The 19511-nt window shown below is 39.7% G+C and overlaps 1 protein-coding gene across 2 annotated transcripts in view; it reads left to right on the plus strand.

Annotated features, from left to right (window-relative positions):
- The window catches only part of MTCL1 (microtubule crosslinking factor 1), a 126868-nt gene that overhangs the window by 11832 nt on the left and 95525 nt on the right, over positions 1–19511 (plus strand). For both annotated transcript variants that reach the window (XM_058177438.1, XM_058177439.1), the window contains exon 2: positions 14940–15164. In XM_058177438.1, coding sequence (XP_058033421.1) covers positions 14940–15164 — 225 coding nt within the window. The remainder of the gene's footprint in view (positions 1–14939; positions 15165–19511) is intronic.

A 19511-nucleotide genomic window follows, 5' to 3' on the forward strand; every position in this document is an offset into this window, starting at 1 on the left:
CCATGTAGAGAGCATTGCAGTAGTCCAAGCGAGAGGTAACAAGAGCATGAGTGACCATGCATAGGGCATCCCGGTCCAGGAAGGGGCGCAACTGGCGAATCAGGCGAACCTGATAAAAAGCTCTCCTGGAGACGGTCGTCAAGTGATCTTCAAAGGACAACCACCCATCCAAGAGAACGCCCAAGTTGCGCACCCTTTCCATCGGGGCCAATGACTCGCCCCCAACAGTCAGCCGCGGCTGCAGCTGACTGTACCGGGGTGCCGGCATCCACAGCCACTCCGTCTTGGAGGGATTAAGCTTGAGCCTGTTCCTCCCCATCCAGATCCGTACGGCTTCTAGACACCGGGACAGTACTTCGACAGCTTCGTTGGGGTGGCCTGTGGTGGAAAAGTACAGCTGCGTATCATCAGCGTACAGTTGGTACCTCACCCCAAAACCACTGATGATCTCAGCCAGCGGCTTCATATAGATGTTGAACAGGAGAGGCGAGAGAATCGACCCCTGCGGCACCCCACACATGAGGCGCCTCGGGGTCGATCTCTGCTCCCCTGTCAACACCGTCTGCGTCTGGTCAGAGAGATAGGAGGAGAACCACCGATAGACGGTTCCTCCCACTCCCAAACTCCCCAGCCGGCGCAGCAGGATACCATGGTCGATGGTATCGAAAGCCGCTGAGAGGTCTAATAGGACCAGGGCAGAGGAGTAACCCTTGTTCCTGGCCCTCCAGAGATCATCAACCAACGCGACCAAAGCCATCTCCGTACTGTATCCGGGTCGAAAGCCAGACTGGAACGGTTCTAGATAGACAGTTTCATCCAGGTACTGGGGTAATTGATGTGCCACCACACTCTCTACAACCTTTGCCGTAAAACGAAGGTTGGAGACCGGACGATAATTTCCTAAAACAGCTGGATCCAGAGAAGGCTTCTTGAGGAGGGGTCTCACCACCGCCTCTTTCAAGGCGGCCGGGAAGAACCCCTCCAACAAAGAAGCATTCTAATCCCCTGGAGCCAGCCTCGTGTCACCTCCTGTGTGGCCAGTACCAACCAGGAGGGGCATGGGTCCAGTAAACATGTGGTGGCATTCAACCTCCTCAGCAACCTGTCTATGTCCTCGGGAATCACAGGGTCAAAACTATCCCAAACAGTCTCAACAAGACGAGTCTCGAACCTCTTGCCTGGATCTACCCAATTTTGATCCAATCCATCCCGAAGCTGAACGATTTTATCGTATAGATAACCGTTAAACTCCTCGGCACGCCCTTGTAATGGGTCCTCCCGCCCCTCCTGTTGAAGGAGAGAGCGGGTCACCCGAAACAGGGCGGCCGGGCGGTTATCTGCTGATGCAATGAGGGAGGAAACGTAAGAACGTTTCGCATCCCTCAATGCCACTAGGTAGGTCCTACTATAGGACCTAACTAGTGTCCGGTCAGCTTCCGAACGGCTGGATCTCCAAGCACTCTCTAGGCGTCTTCTCCGGCGTTTCATCTCCCTCAGCTCCTCGGAGAACCAAGGAGCTGGTTGAGACCTACGCCGGGTCAGAGGCCGCAAAGGCACGACACGGTCCAAAGCTCCAGCTGTGGCCTGTTCCCAGGCCGCGACTAGTTCTTCAGCCGTGCCGCGGGCCAGATTCTCAGGAAACGGCCCAAGCTCCGTCAGGAACCTTTCTGGGTCCATCAGGCGCCTGGGACGGAACCAACGCATTGGTTCCGTCTCCCTGCGGTGGTGAGTAGCGGTCCGAAAGTCCAGACGAAGAAGAGAATGATCTGACCATGACAAGGGCTCGACAACTAAATCATTTAAAATCAGATCATTCGAACACTGGCCAGAGATAAAAATCAGATCTAAGGTGCCTCCCCCGATGTGGGTAGGGCCGTCCACTAATTGAGTCAGGTCCATGGCTGTCATGGAAGCCATGAACTCCCGGGCCGTCGAGGATGCCATGCCAGTTGATGGCAAATTGAAATCCCCCATGACCAACAGTCTAGGGGTTTCAACTGCCAACCCAGCCAGCAACTTCAACAGCTTGGGCAGGGCTGTTGTCACGCAGCAAGGAGCCAGGTACGTGATCAACAAGCCCACCTGAGTCCTACGACCCCACTTCACATAGAGGGATTCACAACCAGCTATCTGAGGCACAGTGGTCTCCCTCGGTTCCAGGCTTTCCTTAATAATGACCGCCACCCCCCCACCCCTACCTTGGGCCCTCGGCTGATGGAATGCTCGGAAACCTAGTGGGCACATCTCCACTAGGGGGGCCCCCCCTTCCGTGCCCAACCAGGTCTCCGTAATGCTCCGTAATGCCCAGATTAAATTGTATTCCACCCAGAACCCCTCCCTGAGGGAGATGAGTGGTTAAGAAATAAGAATGAATGAATGAATGAATGAATGAATGAATGAATGAATGAATGAATGAATGAATGAATAAATAAATAAATGCTGGTGCAACTTTTGCTTAAAGCATACGGTATTTTATTACTTTGTATTTCTAAGTGCACCATTGTACAAGGCATTTAAATGATATTTGTTATTTGAAAGGTTTGAAAGGCATTTGATTAAATAGTTCAATATTCTCTTCCTTGACTCATGACTGAGGTTTGTGTTATTTTAGAATATATAACAATCTGAGCTACTTTCAGCCAAAATGAAGTCACCAAATACTACATAGAAAAACTACATTTGTATTGTGTATTGTAGAAGCTTCATAGGATAAGACTGATCAGGATTAACTGAACAAGTTTTTTTGTAAAGAACTAAGAAATGAATATTTCATCTTCTGGCGCTATAATCTATTTTATTGTGAGGAAGATTTAATCTCACCTAACAAGCTCTTTGCAAATGCTGGGGCAGTCAGCTGCTAGAGGGAAAGCTCAGGTTGGTGAACAATGCATGAGGTCTGTGTGTCTTGTTAGTCACAGCTGTGGCTCTACTGAAACATCGCATTGTCCAGAGGAAGCTGAGTGGATTACTTGTATAACGTAACAGTGATTGCCATCTGTAGTTCTCAATAGATCATATTAATAATATAAACTGCCAGATGATTTATTGGGGACCACTAGAACTATTTTAAGCTGTAGGAAATCTGAAAACAAATTGACTCTGTAAATAATCATAACTGTTTTACATTTTAAATGCATAACATTTGAGAAGTTTTCATTGTTCTAAAAATCCATAATAAATAAATAAGTATATCCATAATATCCATAATAAATAAATAAGTATATTTTAATACAAGTATATTAGATTACTCATAAATTAATTTATGATATTTCAAATAAATTAAACTCATGGGGATAAAGTATAAAATTTAGGGATAGTTAAGTTTTCTAAAGTTTTGATTGTTTTTTTAAACAACCAGCTTGGTGAGATTGTCCCTTAAGCTTAGTCTTTTGAAACCATTTCAATCACAGGAAGAACTAAAATTGCCTCAGTCTAGATGTTATATGCAGTTTATAAAATCTATAAACATAAATTTATAAAACTTATAAACATGAGCAAGCAGAATTTACTTGGGGTAATAATATCTTAAATAGTCAGGCCCAAGCCATATAAGGCTTTGTAGATAATAACAACTCCTTGAGTTGCAACCAGATGTACAATATCTCTCAAAGAGCAATGCAGATAGTTCTCAAACATTTATTGAGCAACAAGTTGAAACTATAGCAACACTTACAACTGCTCCCCAAAGCAATGGCCATTGTAGAAGCCCATGATCATGTGATCAGAATTTGAGTTCTTGGCAACCCACCCACACTTATGACCATTGGGACACTTCAACTCCTCCAACCTGCCTATCTCCCCCATCTATGCCTTTTTGGTCTCCCATTCTGGGACCCAAACTACCCTACTCTTCTTGCTGTTGCTACTGACCAAGCATGTGTGGTCTTGCCCTTAGTGAGGCAGCTGCTGGCCACAGAAATGCATACTGCATATGCATACTGCATATGTAAAATCTGGCCCTTCTCCCAATTTATTTTCCTGCCTTCTCCTGCTGCTACCCAAGGATTTGCTGGACCTGTCAAGGTTTGCTCTGATGCTACCATTTGTGTGGGGTGAGAACTATGCTGCATCTGTCTAGAGAGTCCTGGTGGGGATCAAGAGGGAGTGAAGGGGTTGGCTTCTGTCATGTTGTATATGGATGCAGCTTATCAAAAGCTGCTCCTTCCCGCCTTTACCCATCTTCCAATTGCAGACAGGTGTTTGAATCAGCAAATGTTTACAACTTGAAAGTTCATTTAGTAAAGTAATATCTGTACTTTAAATGGTACCTCCCAGCCATAGCAGCAATCCAGAGGACATTTGACATTTCAGAAACTACCGAGAAGTGTAGCAGTTTAAGGATGACATCAGGGGTGAAATCTACTTTCTTTCCCAACCGGTTTGAAAGTGCACGGGCTTGGATCCTCTGCGCATGCGCAAACCCTTTTGCGCATCCGCAGAGGGTAAAAACAGGTTACTTCCTGGTTAAAACCAGGAAGTAATGATGACCGGGCAGGTGGGCAGAGTCTTGCACCACCATCCCTACCGGTTCTCCGAACCACCAGCCGCCATAGCTACCGGTTCGGCTGAACCGGTCTGAACCGGTAGCATTTCACCCCTGGATGACATGCTCCTACCATCCATGCCTCTACACAAGTTAGCAATTTCTATAGCAGAGCCATTCCTACTGCAAAAATATTTTTAAACATTTTTAAAAAGCATTATATATAATTAGGATTACAGTGCATTTTTCTATTTCATGTTTATTTTCTCATATATTTAGTGTTAGTGTTTATGTTTAACTCAATATATATACTCTGAGTTTCATGAAATTAATTTCAAGGAAAGCAAGCTGTGTTTAGAGCATGGCAGCCCTTTCAGTTATTTTAATATTAAGCTTTTTGCTGACCCTTGTTTATACATCTCTTTCTCTTATTCTGCCAAACCACTAGACTTTTCATTTAAATATGGTGGCTCAACAGACTAATGCAGTCTGTTATTAACACAGCTGCTTGCAATTACTGCAGGTTCAAGTCCCACCAGGCCCAAGGTTGACTCAGCCTTCCATCCTTTATAAGGTAGGTAAAATGAGGACCCAGATTGTTGGGGGCAATAAAAGTTGACTTTGTATATAATATACAAATGGATGAGACTATTGCTTAACACAATGTAAGCCGCCCTGAGTCATCGGAGAAGGGCGGGATATAAATTCAAATTTTAAAAAATAATAATAAAATAAAACTGGTTTCATAAGGGAAACAAAGCAAAGAAGCTGCCAGTTCCTGTAGTTTTACAACCACCATTTATTACTGCAAAGCTTAATATGGAGCACCATATATATCTGATTAAATGGAATTGTAATTTATTTTTGTGATTGCCTTCTATATCTAGCAAGACTATGGACTATATCAGAGAACAAGCTTAATTGAATTCAATGGGATTTTAAGACAACATAGAATAGAACTGCACTTGTATGCACCAAAATAAGTGAAATTTCAGTCATAATTTTTATTTTACTCTCTTTCAACAGTGTCAGGGGCCTTAATGTCATAATGAAACATGCTTATGAGTGGAAAGAAGCAGCTAACAACATTTCTAAACATGGATCCTGAAAGTTAGATGCCTGCTGTAAGAATATAAATAAAAGTGACCTAATTTCACTTACAGTTTATTTTTGAAGCTAGCAACCATATGTACTTACTGCCCAACTAATAATTTATCTTATATTTAAATGTTTAACACCAGTCCCTAGTAGACTTTAAGAATTTAAATTTGAAGCTGCTTAGCAGAGAAATATTTAATAACTTTAATGTTTCAACAGTTTTCAACATGTTTAATTAAACACTATTTCCATAATGTTGCATATAAACAGGTAAAATGATAAACTATTGTGGCTAAATTTATACACCATCCTAAATAAAAAAAACCAAATCACATTATGGACTAATATTAATGTTGGAAGAAATATCCATCTGAGTTCAGTTCCAAGTGGGAAAAAAGACACTGGAAACATGGAGGCTGATTGGAAAGATGGTTTAATGGTGGACAGGACCACATGGTTTGAAGTCCTGGGCAATCGAGCACATGGAAGGGGGATAGATATATATTTATACCCTCTCTTGGGCCCCATCTTAGAGTTTCCTGTTCCTGTGTAAGGGCAGGTATCCTGATTGGTTGTCAGGCTCCCATGGGCCCATGCAAGGGTAACTTTGTAGGTTGTCTTGAATCGTAGGCTTGGTTGAATCTTGCTGGGTGATGATGTAATGAAATCTGTTTTGGGCAAATCCTAATATGGCTGAGGGCTAATCCTACCTTTGTTGGATCTTGGGTGAGGCTGTTTGCTTGTGAATAGACCTAGTCATCTCTTTATCTCTTAAGTGCTGACATCTACTGTGGACTATTGAGGAAGGTGGAAGCTATTAAGTCTGCTTCCTGCCTAAAATAATGTTTCTCCATTTCTTATGCAGGGAAATATAATATTCTGCCTTTTTAATATTTCCTAGAATATTTTATTCTTCTAAGAGAAGGGTGGGTGCTAACTTTCTACATTAATGTGGTGAAGCAATTCCTCAAAATGTTTGGAATCTGATGTCATAACTGTAGATTGCAATTGCAGAATAGAAGAGAAAGGACAGGAGAACAACACAAAATACAAAAACCTACAAATAAATAAATAAATAAACAAATGTAGCAAAAGAAAGCTTTGGATGCAATTCCAAAACATCTGGAGGAGCAGCACTTAAGCATTATTGGCACTGACAAATCACTACCAGTCAAAAGGCAGCTTTATTTGGAACAGCTTACATCTTCAACAATATCTTTAACTTCATTAATCAGCAACATTTGCCTAACCCACATTCTTGGGAAGGACTCAATAGGTGAATAAAAATGGAAAATCCAAGCTAAACATCTAGCTGACTGTCTGTAGAGATTCTCAGTCATCCAGGTCATGGTTGTCCCAAAGGTGCTTTTTCAGGAGGCAACTAGACTTCCTTGTTTTTTCTTTGAAGACGTTTCGCTTCTCATCCAAGACGGTTCTTCAGCTCTGATAGGATAGTGGGGAATGGAAGGATTTATACTCCTTGCAGACAGCTGGTCATTTGCATCCTTTTACAGAGTCACTGAAGCGCTTGGAGGTTTATCTGTGTCCTCAGGTTCACCTGAGTAGTGTTCCTGGTTCCTGTGGTCTGCAATTTTTTTTCTCTGGAAATACATTCCTACTCCCACACCATTCAAAGGGTATTCATCCCAAATTGTACAGCTAAAAGTCTGTAGAGATTCTCAGTCATCCAGGTCATGGTTGTCCCAAAGGTGCTTTTTCAGGAGGCAACTGGACTTTCTTCTTGTTGCTGTTTTTTGAAGATGTTTCTTTGACGACTACAGGAACCAGGAGCACTACTCAGGTGACCAGAGATTGCTTCCTAATGGAGTTCCTAACAAGGCTAGATTGTCATGGACACAAGTTGTTGTGTGATAACCCAATTGCAACTTGCTTCAATCTTGTCATAGCTATAGCTCTTATCACTGGTGCTCTGTTTTAAAGATACACTTGAAAAGTATGTATCCATGTATATGCATGCATGCATTATTTATTTATTTATTTCATTTAGAAACTACCCATATCCTTCACAGAGTTAGGGAGTTATGTTAGGGAGTTAAGATAGCATTTCTACTCAGTTACTGAACTATCACAATATCATTTTAGTCAAAAACTTACATAAGTAAAACAATGTGCAGCAAGCAGCATTCCAAAAATGAAGCTCAAAAACAATAGTTGGATTTATACAATACAGCATGTCAAAATCAAACAAATCCCATTACAGGAAAGGTCAGTGTTTGAAACCAGCCTTAGAAATTTAGAAAAGCTTAGACAAGAAGCCTTGTATCATAGATGTATGAATCAATGGATTTATTATACAAAGTTTATTTAAAGTGTATATCGTGGCCTCAAGAATAAACTGGAAAATAAACGTATTATAGAGCCATGGTGGCGCAGTAGTTAGAATGCAGTACTGCAGGCTACTTCTGCTGACTGCTGGATGCCTGCAATTTGGCAGTTTAAATTTCACCAGGCTCAAAATGTACTCAGCCTTCCATCCTACGGAGGTCAGTAAAATGAGGACCCAGATTGTTGGGGGCAATATGCTGACTCTGTAAACCGCTTAGAAGTGGCTTTAAAGCACTGTGAAGTGATATATAAGTCTAAATGCTATTGCTATTATTCCAAGCAATTTATATTTATGCCTTGCAAGAAGTTCTTGTTAACTAAGCATGTCCGAATACATACATTTAGTTATTTTTTCCATTAAACAGAATTATTTCTTTTTCTAGAATAAGAGTACAAAGTAAGGGTTGCCCATGGAGTTTTCTACACCTATTCTAAAATATTCTAAAAAAAGAAAATATTTGCAGATCCCTCGCATCCTGGACATAAACTGTTTCAACTCCTACCCTCAAAACGACGCTATAGAGCACTGCACACCAGAACAACTAGACACAAGAACAGTTTTTTCCCGAAGGCCATCACTCTGCTAAACAAATAATTCCCTCAACACTGTCAGACTATTTACTGAATCTGCACTACTATTAATCGTTTCATAGTTCCCATCACCAATCTCTTTCCACTTATGACTGTATGACTATAACTTGTTGCTGGCAATCCTTATGATTTATATTGATATATTGATCATCAATTGTGTTGTAAATGTTGTACCTTGATGAACGTATCTTTTCTTTTATGTACACAGAGAGCATATGCACCAAGACAAATTACTTGTGTGTCCAATCACACTTGGCCAATAAAATTCTATTCTATTCTATTCTATTCTATTCTAGAAATAGATGTCCTTCTTGCAAGCAGCCCGTACTGTATAGTAGTATGCATAAATCATTACTAACTAAAGCTTGTTAGTACGCTACTGTCCCATTTAATTAGGACAACCCAGAATCAATGTAGCACTGGTAGCATTCAGTAATATTTGCTTTCTTTACTACTTTTCCTGTACCTCCCCTAACTTTAGGAGCAAAAAAATAGAAAAACATGCCTTTCCTTTTGTTGAGTAATAAAGCAGTAGTTTAAGTCTAGGAATTGCTAGTCAATTTGCAAATATCTAGCAACATTTTTTTAAGTTAAAATAGTATATAATGCAATTAGACAACTCACAACAGCAAAGGAAATTTAGTATGGATGCTAGGATTAGAGAAAAAGATTTAAATTTGAAGAGCAGATGTAAATAAAGAAATCGTAAGCAGTTATTCAAAATTATGATGGAACGTCAGAGAAAATATCTGAGAAAGGAATTGGGCAAATTTTTGAACCTATTTAAAACAAAGTAAAATAAATGCACTGACTATTTATTGTACCTAAAAACCTGTGTGTGATTACTTTTGTTTTCTAAGATGCTTGAAGATTCACATTCCACAATTGGAATGGCTTTTTAAATTTTTCTCCCGCAGTCACCTCTGCTCCCAGGGAGATTCAGAGAAGATCAGCTAGCAAGTTTCTCCCTGGCTTTCTAATTTCAAGAGGAAGAAAATTGTGTTTGGCAAGAGTTTTAATCATCTGTCCTTCAAGGCTTCTGTACTACAGGTAGAAGATATTAGGTTATGGCCCCTTGTCTGTGTTTACTAATCCAGCAGAAACTTCTGGACGCCTGCTTGGCTTATGCCACCTATTATAGTTTGTTTGATTCTTTTTACATGTTTACTGCATTAATATAAAATCTGATCCTTAAAATAATACCATGCTGTTTTCTTCTGACAGCTATTTTTAGCAAGCTGTTAATTTGAGCCCAATTCCAGAAAAAAAATGACATATGTCTTTTTCCCCCCAGTTATCCAACCTTAGTTATAATAAGTAACGAGGCAAAATAATATTAATCCTTATCAACATGACTCATACAGAAGACATATTTACTAAAATGAGGGTAAACAGACTTCAGACTTATAGGACTATTGTTTGCAATAACCTTACAGGTGGTCTTATTCTGTTGGCCAAGATAAATCTGCCTCCTAAGCATTTCTTTTATAGATCTGGCTCAGACATGCTTATTTTCCTGAATCACTGCTGTTTCTTCAAGCAGCCTCTTGAATATTGTTCTATTTCCTTGATCTTTCTGCATGCGCAGAAGAATCTCTTCCTGCTCAATCTCTGAATTAGTTGATTCAGCCTGCTACTGTGCTTCTATAATGGTAGCTGGTTGTCTGACTGCTCCAGAATGCCAGGCTCATCTTCCAGCATGTTTTTCTATTTCTGAGCCTCATCTGCAGATAACTGAGATCCCACTGGCTCCTTTTTCTACAATTCAAAATCTGACTCATCCCAAAAGCCCATAACATATATTAAATTCTGCTTTGTTAGGGTATATAGGACAGTCTAGAGTAGCTTGCCTTGCTGAAATACCTTACAGTTCAGGCTTACCTTAAGTATTTTTTTATTCATAAATATGTATGCATGTGTTTATGTATGTACATACTGGTATGTGTGAGTTAGTAAATAGTAACTAAAACAACAACATAGTAATTGTTTTCAGTTTGGAAATGCTTCCATATTTTCCATGGATATACTGTATGCTTCTTCTATAAAGAGAGAATTACAGTGGAATTATGGAACAGAAGAAACAGGGACAGAAGAAAGCTCAATACAGTGAAACATGAAATAAAATGACTACAGGGTTGTTAGATTTTGGCAAATTGAGATTGGCTGAGATTAGATATAGTCAGAAGATCTGACACTTTATTATTCAAGATGCGGAAAAAAAAGAACATAGTTGCTTTTATAATTAAGAAATATCTAGGAAGATCAGTTCTTGGCTACAATGCAATCAGTGACTAAATAGAATCAGTTAGAGTTTGTGGACCGTTCTTTAATATGACAATCCATGTTTATGCTCTAATCACTGATGCAGAAGAAGAGGATGTTGATGAGTTTTATGATCAAATTCAACTTGAAAATGACAACATGGAAGCAGAATATGCTGCTTGTGATTGGAGACTGCAATGGCAAAGTTGGAAACATTAAAGAGGAAAATGTAGTTGGATTGCATGGCTTAAAAATCTGAAATAAAACAAGAGACCGACTTAATTAATTTTGGCCATTCCAATTTCTTTTCATAGTTAACACTTTCTTCAAATAACCAAAATGACACCTCTATAAGGCCATTTGATAGAGTATATAGAAAACAATTTGGTTATACAGGTAATCCTCATTTAGTGACAGCCTCCTTTAGCGATTGTTCACAGTTTAACAGTGATGAAAAAGTAAGTTTGCCCCCAAATCTCATATTTACCAATTCTTAAAAGTAAAGGAAAGTTGAAGTAAGATAATAAGCAAAGTTGCTGTTTCACTTAATTACTGCTTCACTTAATGACCAAGTTTATTTTATTATTTTTATTATTACTAAAAGAGATGGAAAGGTTCAGTTATAGCATCAAAGGCATGGGCGGATGCTGTTTGTGGAACAGATCATGAACTGCTCATGTGCAAGATCCAAGTTAAAGAAATAGAAGAAAGCCAACCAGCTTCCATGATATGATTTTGAATATATACCCATCATTTTCAAAGAGAACATGAGAAATCACTTTGAAATCCTGAACCTCATTGATAAGCCAATAAATCAAACATGGTGCAAATAGATCATTACACAAATCAAGCCAGGCAATTCTCACTTAAAGCACAAATTACTATTTAAATTATCCTACTTTAGACACATTATGCAAAGACCTAGCTCTCTGGAAAAGGCTCTAATCGGGTGAAATGCTCTCGGTTCGCACCGGCTCGCTCGATTAGGTAGCAATGGCAGCTGCTGGTTCTGAGGACCGGTAGCAAAAATCCCTGGCCCCGCCCCCCTGCCCCTGCTGAGCCACACCATCTGCAGAGGTTTTTTTTTTTTTACTTTTAAAAGTTTTTCTTCAGCCAAAAACATGCCTTTAAAAGTAAAAAAAAAAACCTCTGATGATCACGGGGCTGAGCAGAGATAATCAGAACACTTTAAAAGTTTTTTTTAAAAAAACCTCTTCAGCCAATAGGAAAAAAGGGGGGGCTTTAAAAGGCTCCTCTGGCCATCCCAGCTGAGTTCCTCATCACCAGAACCTTAAAAAACATGTTTTCTACATGTTAAAACAATTATTTTAAGAGGTTCTGGGCTGCTATGAGGGAACTTCAGCTGAGATCGTCAGGGGAGCTGACTTTAAAACTTTTTTTCCTCTGGCAATCCCAGAGGAGTTTCCTGATCCTAGCAGGCTTTTAAAATCACTTTTTAACAGCCCCCACTTACAAGAGCCCCCACCCATGCCCACCCAATGCCCCCTCCTCACTTACCTATAATTACTGCATACTGCTCCTTTCGGGCTGGCAACGCAATGCTTACTTCAGCTACTGATTACAGCCTGCTTTGACTTCCTGCTTTGCTGAATGAGAAATTCTAGGAGTTGAAGTCCACAAACCTAAAGCTACTAAAGTTGGAGACCATCTAAAAAAATAAATAAAAATAATAAAATAAAATATTTGTGCAGCTTTCTGAGATTTGGTGTGTTTCTGTAGTGTGTCACTCTAACTACACAAACACACAAAATCTCACAAAGCTGTATGTAGCATTTTGTGTGCGTGTGAGTCAGTTGTGTTGTGTTTGTGTAAAGTATGAAAGTGTGAAGTTCCTACTTGTTGCAGGGGCCATTTTGGGTGAAGTGCAGATGCTTTTACGTTGTGTGTGTGTCATTTGTGTTGTGTTGTGTTGTGTGTGTGTAAAGTGTGAAAGTTGGTTTTTAGTACCTCTTATTGTTTTGTATATTTTGTTTATTATTTATTGTTATTGGCCACGCCTACCCAGTCATCTGACCACTAAGCCACGCCCACCAATTAAGCCACGCCCACAGAACTGGTAGGGAAAAAATTTAGATTTCACCCCTGGCTCTAATGATAAGAAAGGTGGAAGGAAAGAGAAAGAGGATAACTAATAGTAAGGTGAATAGACTCTGTTACACTGGCTGTATGTGCACCGTTGGAAGATCTAAGGATCAGGTTAGGGACAAATCTATTGGTATGGCCAATAAGAGTTGACACTGACTTGAGAGCATATAATCAGTCAGTATTTTTCTTAGAATACTCTGGGCCAATAGTGTCAGAAATACTGACTATTAAACTTACATAAGGATCCCTCGAAGTTGCATATTGACTTTGAAAACTTCCTTCCTTCCTTCCTTCCTTCCTTCCTTCCTTCCTTCCTTCCTTCCTTCCTTGCATCAACACAACTGGATAGAAAATAGATTTAATTAACACATAAAAAAGAAACATTATTAAAAATTTGACAATTTATATTCAATATTTGTGTGTGTGGAGTGGAATCTTTCTCACTCCATTCTGAGCTGCTTCCTGACCTACTGCCAAATTATCACACAAATCGCTTTCACACCTCCTACTTCCACTCCCTGATATATTCTTTCTACTTTCTGATATCTCATATGGGAAAAAATGTTTTGTGCAGCTTTTTCTAAACCAAGTACAAGTTTGTGCACCACAGTACAAGAATACAGTGCAAAGAGTAAATTTCAAATATGTATAATAATGACATATTTAAATGTTGATGTATTTCTTACTTAAAGTACAAAACGTAGAAAGTATTATAGTATATGACATATATGCTGAAAACTTTTTCCTTCAAGTCATTTTGGATTTTTGGCAACTGCTTCCTGCACTTTTCTTGACAGCATATTTCAGAATGACTTGGGATGAGAAAAGTAACTGCCCTAAGATCGCCCAAAGGCAGGATTAGAACTCATCATCTCCAAGTTTCTAATCTAACACTATAACTACTGCACCAAATGTCTATGTCCACAGATTATAATATAAACTGCAATCAATATTTTCTAAGCATTTAATCCTCCCTCCCTCCCTTCCTTCTGGAATTTGGTATAGTAATGGAAAGAAAAATAAAAAGGAAAACATTATACAAAAAGCATTTGGATCATCCTTCTCTTTCATTTTTTCCCCATTCTTTCCTTCCTCTCTGGATGTATCCTGAACTTGATTAAATTTTAATTATTATTAATTTAAAAATTGAAATTTTGAACATGGATGTCATGCAGCCTGAAGAGATACTAACTGAACGTTTTTTGAAGGGAATAGAGAAATTAATTCAATCTGCTTTCACGCCTTGGGGACTCTGAGGTCCAGAGCGGGTCAGCTACTAGTTTAAGACTGATTGGCTACCTGCTGTCCAGGGAAAAGCACAATCTTGCTGCCTCAGCCTAATTGAAGCAGCCCAGGGTGCCTGAGGTTGCTGCAGAGCAGACTGAGAGGGAACTCCTGTCATGGTGCTCCTTCTTTCCTTTGCTACGGCAACGGTCTTTGCTGCTGCTGTTAAGCTGAGGCAGGGAGCTCGTGCAGGACTCCTGGCAAGTTGCAAACCCAGAGTTTTGGTGATTGGTGACTAAATTAATTACCCTGTTTCCCTCAAAATAAGACATTCCCTGACAATAAGCCCAATCGGGCTTTTGAGCGCGTGCCAATAAGGCCAAGCGCTTATTTCAGGGTTCAAAAAAAAATAAGACAGAGTCTTATTTTTGGGAAAACATGGTATTTAATTTTAAAATGCAGTGTTTATATTTTGTTGCTTTTTTTTTTTTTGGTATTTTCTTAAATGTTACCCAGCTGAATTTTAATCTGGTTCAGCCCACATTCTTTTGTGGGCCACGTGCAGCCGGCGTGTTTGACACTTCTCGTCAGATCCATTGCTGCAAAGAGTTGTTGTTTTCATTATTTCTTAAGAGGGAAATTATAATTGTTTCAACATGCTTTTAATATAATTTCAACAGGATTTTTCTTACAATCTGCACAGTAAATAGAGATAGAGCAGCAGTTATAAATGCTAGGTGTTACAATACAAACCTACCAAAAAGCACATGACTTTCAGTGGGGACTAAGTAACCCTATAGATTTCTCTCACTGTTTTGGGTTATGACAGGATGAACTGGATGAACTCCGGGCTGAAATGGAAGAGATGCGTGACAGCTATCTTGAAGAAGATGTTTACCAACTACAAGAACTTCGACGAGAGCTGGATCGTGCAAACAAGAACTGTCGCATCTTGCAGTATCGTCTCAGGAAAGCTGAACAGAAAAGCTTGAAAGTTGCACAGACGGGTCAGGTGGATGGAGAACTAATCAGAAGTTTAGAACAAGATCTCAAGGTGGGTGAAGAACTTAGACCTGGTGGTATCTAAGTCATAAATAAAGTCTTCTCCCTAATTGCAAAATGTATGTCATCTTGACATTTCAGAACTAGAAAAGGGAATTGCGTTTTATATATGGGAATCAAAGAGTTCTTTGTATTGTAAACAAGTCAATTCATTTATTAACTTGATTTCTATACCACCACCACCCCCAATCTCATAATTCTGAAAGAATATTTAGTTATCCAAGTAACCGCTATGGCCAAAAATGTCTTACTTACAGTAGGTATGCAATTTCATGTATAGGGCAACCAAGCTACAATTGTTTAATGCATTGGTCATCTCATATTTTAATAACTATAATGTGTTCTGTATGGGAAACTTATGTCCCTTTTGGAAACAGTAGCTTGTCTAGAATACGTGAAGTAGCTAACTGAGACACTTGTCAGTACACATTGTTCAACTTGTTTTGGACCACTTGATAATCATGTAACCAAGTCAGGGTTCAACCAAGTCTTCATATATTGATATAACTTATTTTATGTGTCATTTATTAGAATTGACTTTTTGAAACTCCTGCCATTACGGCCACCCTTAAAGAAGCTTCTTCAACCACCCAATCTCTCCATTTTAAATTTCCCGCCAAATCTCACTGTTACCATAGTGACTCCCCATTACCATAGCAATTGCCAAATTGATTACCATTTAAAGTTAAAGAGAGAGACATAAAATTAAAGATAATTGATTAAGTGACAGATACTTAATTATTACCAAAATTGGAAAGAGTGTGAAATAAAACAAAGGAATAAGAAATATTATCATTATGCCAGCCAGAAAATCCAACGCTGATAAAATCTTAGAAACAAGATTAATAACTATTGAACAAAACTTAGATAAAAGATTACATGCTATTGAACAAAACCTAAAAAAAAAATACAAAATATTGAACAAAACTTAGAAAAAAATTTTTTAACAGTTATTGAACAGTTTCACAAACTTGATAAAACAAATTTCAACACTAAAAAATGAAAACTCAAATGACCTAAATCTCTTCCAAACTCATCTATCACAATCTAATGCACAACCTTCAACTCTACCCAGACAACAAATTAATACAACACAACCTAAGCAACAAATAACTACAAACTATAATCAGAGATGCAGTGGTGAGAGGACAAAAAATAAATAATGCAATATTATTTGGACTTGAAAACACTAACGAACCAGATATCAATAAAATTCACAACATCATTGGAAATTATAACGCATCAACCATATTCCCAAATGAAATAATTGCTGTCTCCAGAGATGGACCAGAATATAAAAACAGCGATGGGTCAACAGCACCAAGATTTTGCAAGGTCACATGCATAAATGAGGACTGTAAACGTAAATTCATTTACACTATAAACTCAATTGCTAAAACCAACCCTACCTACAAACTTAGATCACACTCTGATCTATCCTTTCTACAACGGATACGTTCTCGTGAACTTCGCACAGAACTTAATAAAATAAAATAAAACCTACAATCATAAAGTCACCTCCAAACCCCCCATCACCCATAACATGTGTTCAATCCCAGTGTTCAATCATCCCAGTGTTCAATCAAGCACCCATCACCCTACCACCCATTCAACCAACCATCTTACCAGCCATCCAACCAGCCATCCAACCAGCCATCCAATCAGCCATCCAACCAGCCATCCAACCAGCCATCCAAACAGCCACCCAACAATCCACCCAACCAGCCATCCAAACAATCATCCATCCAAACAACCAAACTACCATCCAACCATCTATGCAACCATCTGTTGTACATAACCCCCAACCTACTAACATCCAAAACGCCCCTTACCTCTTCAACACCAATCACTTCAGATCTCAAATGCAAATTGATAAATGCAAGAAGCATAGTCAACAAATTACCTGAACTTATCCTCTTATTAAACAGTGGCACATTTGATATCATTTTTGTTTGTGAAACATGGCTGAACTCATCCATTCCTGACTCCATTATCTCAAACAAAGAATATCAAGTCTATTGATCAGATCGTGAAAACCGAAGAGGTGGTGGAGTGGCTATCTTTTACAAAAAGTCACTGAATCTAAAAAATATCCAAGTAGCACATAAACTCTCTCTTCCTGAAACTATTGTATGCGACCTATCACTTGACACTACTCTTCGATTCTCACTATGCTACAGAGCCCCTGACTATGACATTACCCATGCAAATATGCTAACCTCAATGCTAACATGGGCTACCTCTTGCCCATATCCTCTCATCTTCCTGGGTGACCTAAATCTACCTCTCATTAACTGGACAACTAATGAATGTTCAACTGACCCAATCCATACTACACTATACAACGCTGTTACAAACCTAGGTCTTGAACAACTTGTAACTAACAATACAAGACTCAACAACTGCCTTGATCTCATCTTCTTCAACAATTCAAACTCAATTTACGGACTACAAATTAAAGAACCTTTTTCCAACAGTGACCACTGCATGATTGATTTTCGTCTCAATATACGTCCATACTTAAAACGTCATAACAACAGTACTCCCAACTACAACTTCAAAAAAGCCAATTACGACCTTATAAACAATGATCTTTCATTTCTGGACTGGCAAAATTTGTTTGCAACCTGCATAACCGCTGAATAATAATAATAATAATAATAATAATAATAATAATAATAATAATAATAATAATAATAATAATAATAATAATAATAATAATAATAATAATAAATGTTTTAATTTGTATACCACCCTTCTCCCGAAGGACTCAGGGCGGTGAACAGGCAAATAAAATACAAACAGAAACATACACCATAATTAAAACAACCCTTAAAAAACTGATTCAGATTAGCCAAAAAATTTAAAATAACCTTACACCCCATAAAAATTACAGAATTTAAAACCCACAATTAAAATTTAAAATTTAGAATTTAAAATCAAGCCAGTCCAGCCAAACGGAATAAATAAGTTTTAAGTTCATGAAAGGCCCCAAGGTCAGGTAGTTGACAAAGCCGGGGAGAAAGCTCGTCCCACAGGGTGGGAGCCCCCACAGAGAAGGCCCTCCCCCTGGGGGCCGCCAGTCGACATTGTTTGGCTGACGGCACCCTGAGGAGTCCCTCTCTGTGGGAACGCACTGGACGCTGGGAGATAGAGGCCGGCAATAGACGGTCCCGTAAGTAGCCCGGTCCTAAGCCATGGAGCGCTTTAAAGATGGTAACCAATACCTTGAAGCGCACCCGGAAAACAGCAGGTAGCCAGTGCAGTCTGTGCAGGATAGGTGTTATGTGGGAGCTTCGAACCGCTCCCTCAATAACCCGCGCAGCCGCATTCTGGACTAACTGAAGTCTCCGGGTGCTCTTCAAGGGGAGCCCCATGTAGAGAGCATTGCAGTAGTCCAGACGAGAGGTAACGAGAGCATGAGTGACCGTGCATAAGGCATCCCGGTCCAGGAAGGGACGCAACTGGCAGATCAGGCGAACCTGATAAAAAACTCTCCTGGAGACGGTCGTCAAATGATCTTCAAAGGACAACCGACCATCCAGGAGCACGCCCAAGTTGCGTACCTTCTCCATCGGGGCCAACGGCTCGCCCCCGATAGACAGCCGCATCTGCAGCTGGCTGTACCGAGGTGCCGGCATCCACAGCCACTCCGTCTTGGAGGGATTAAGTTTGAGCCTGTTTGAAGACCACTATAGAGTCTTCCTAATTGAAATCAATAGAGTCATTAAACTATATGTACCACAAATGACTGCCATGATCAAGAAAACAAACTACCCATATCAATAAAAAAAGCTTCAATCAAAAAAAAAATCCCTCTGGAAAAGAAACAAAAAAGGCTATTTTACAAATTTCAAAAACCGCTACAGAAACATATGCAACCAAATAAAAACTGAATGCACAAATTACCACACCAAGCAAGAAGAGTGCTCTGTTTCCCTCCCCCAATACTCCCAGCAACTCCCAGAGGCCTCCTTTTCTAATTTAATTTACATAGATAAATGTCCTGGCCTCGTCTACCCACGGGCCTGCCAAGTTTCTGGAGATAACGAGGAAATTATAGATAAGGCCAGAATTACTCACGAATATATTCTTCCCTCCATTGATACAGTTTGCCCGCGCAAATTCATTGTTTTGTCCAAGACAAAAAACCAGGAAGTCCCGCCTCCTATTTATAGTCTCTGCAGATGTCACTGCATGACAATCATTACTTGGCTTTATCCCAACGCTGCTTCTGCTGCGCGCGCCGGTCACGTCTGCGCAGTCTTGCATCACTCCAAAACTGTTCTTGGGGCATTGCCAAATCAGAAAAAGGCTCCAGAGAATCAGGCCTTGCCGG

The sequence above is a fragment of the Ahaetulla prasina genome, chromosome 3 (genome assembly GCF_028640845.1).
Source record: "Ahaetulla prasina isolate Xishuangbanna chromosome 3, ASM2864084v1, whole genome shotgun sequence".
NCBI lineage: Eukaryota > Metazoa > Chordata > Lepidosauria > Squamata > Colubridae > Ahaetulla > Ahaetulla prasina.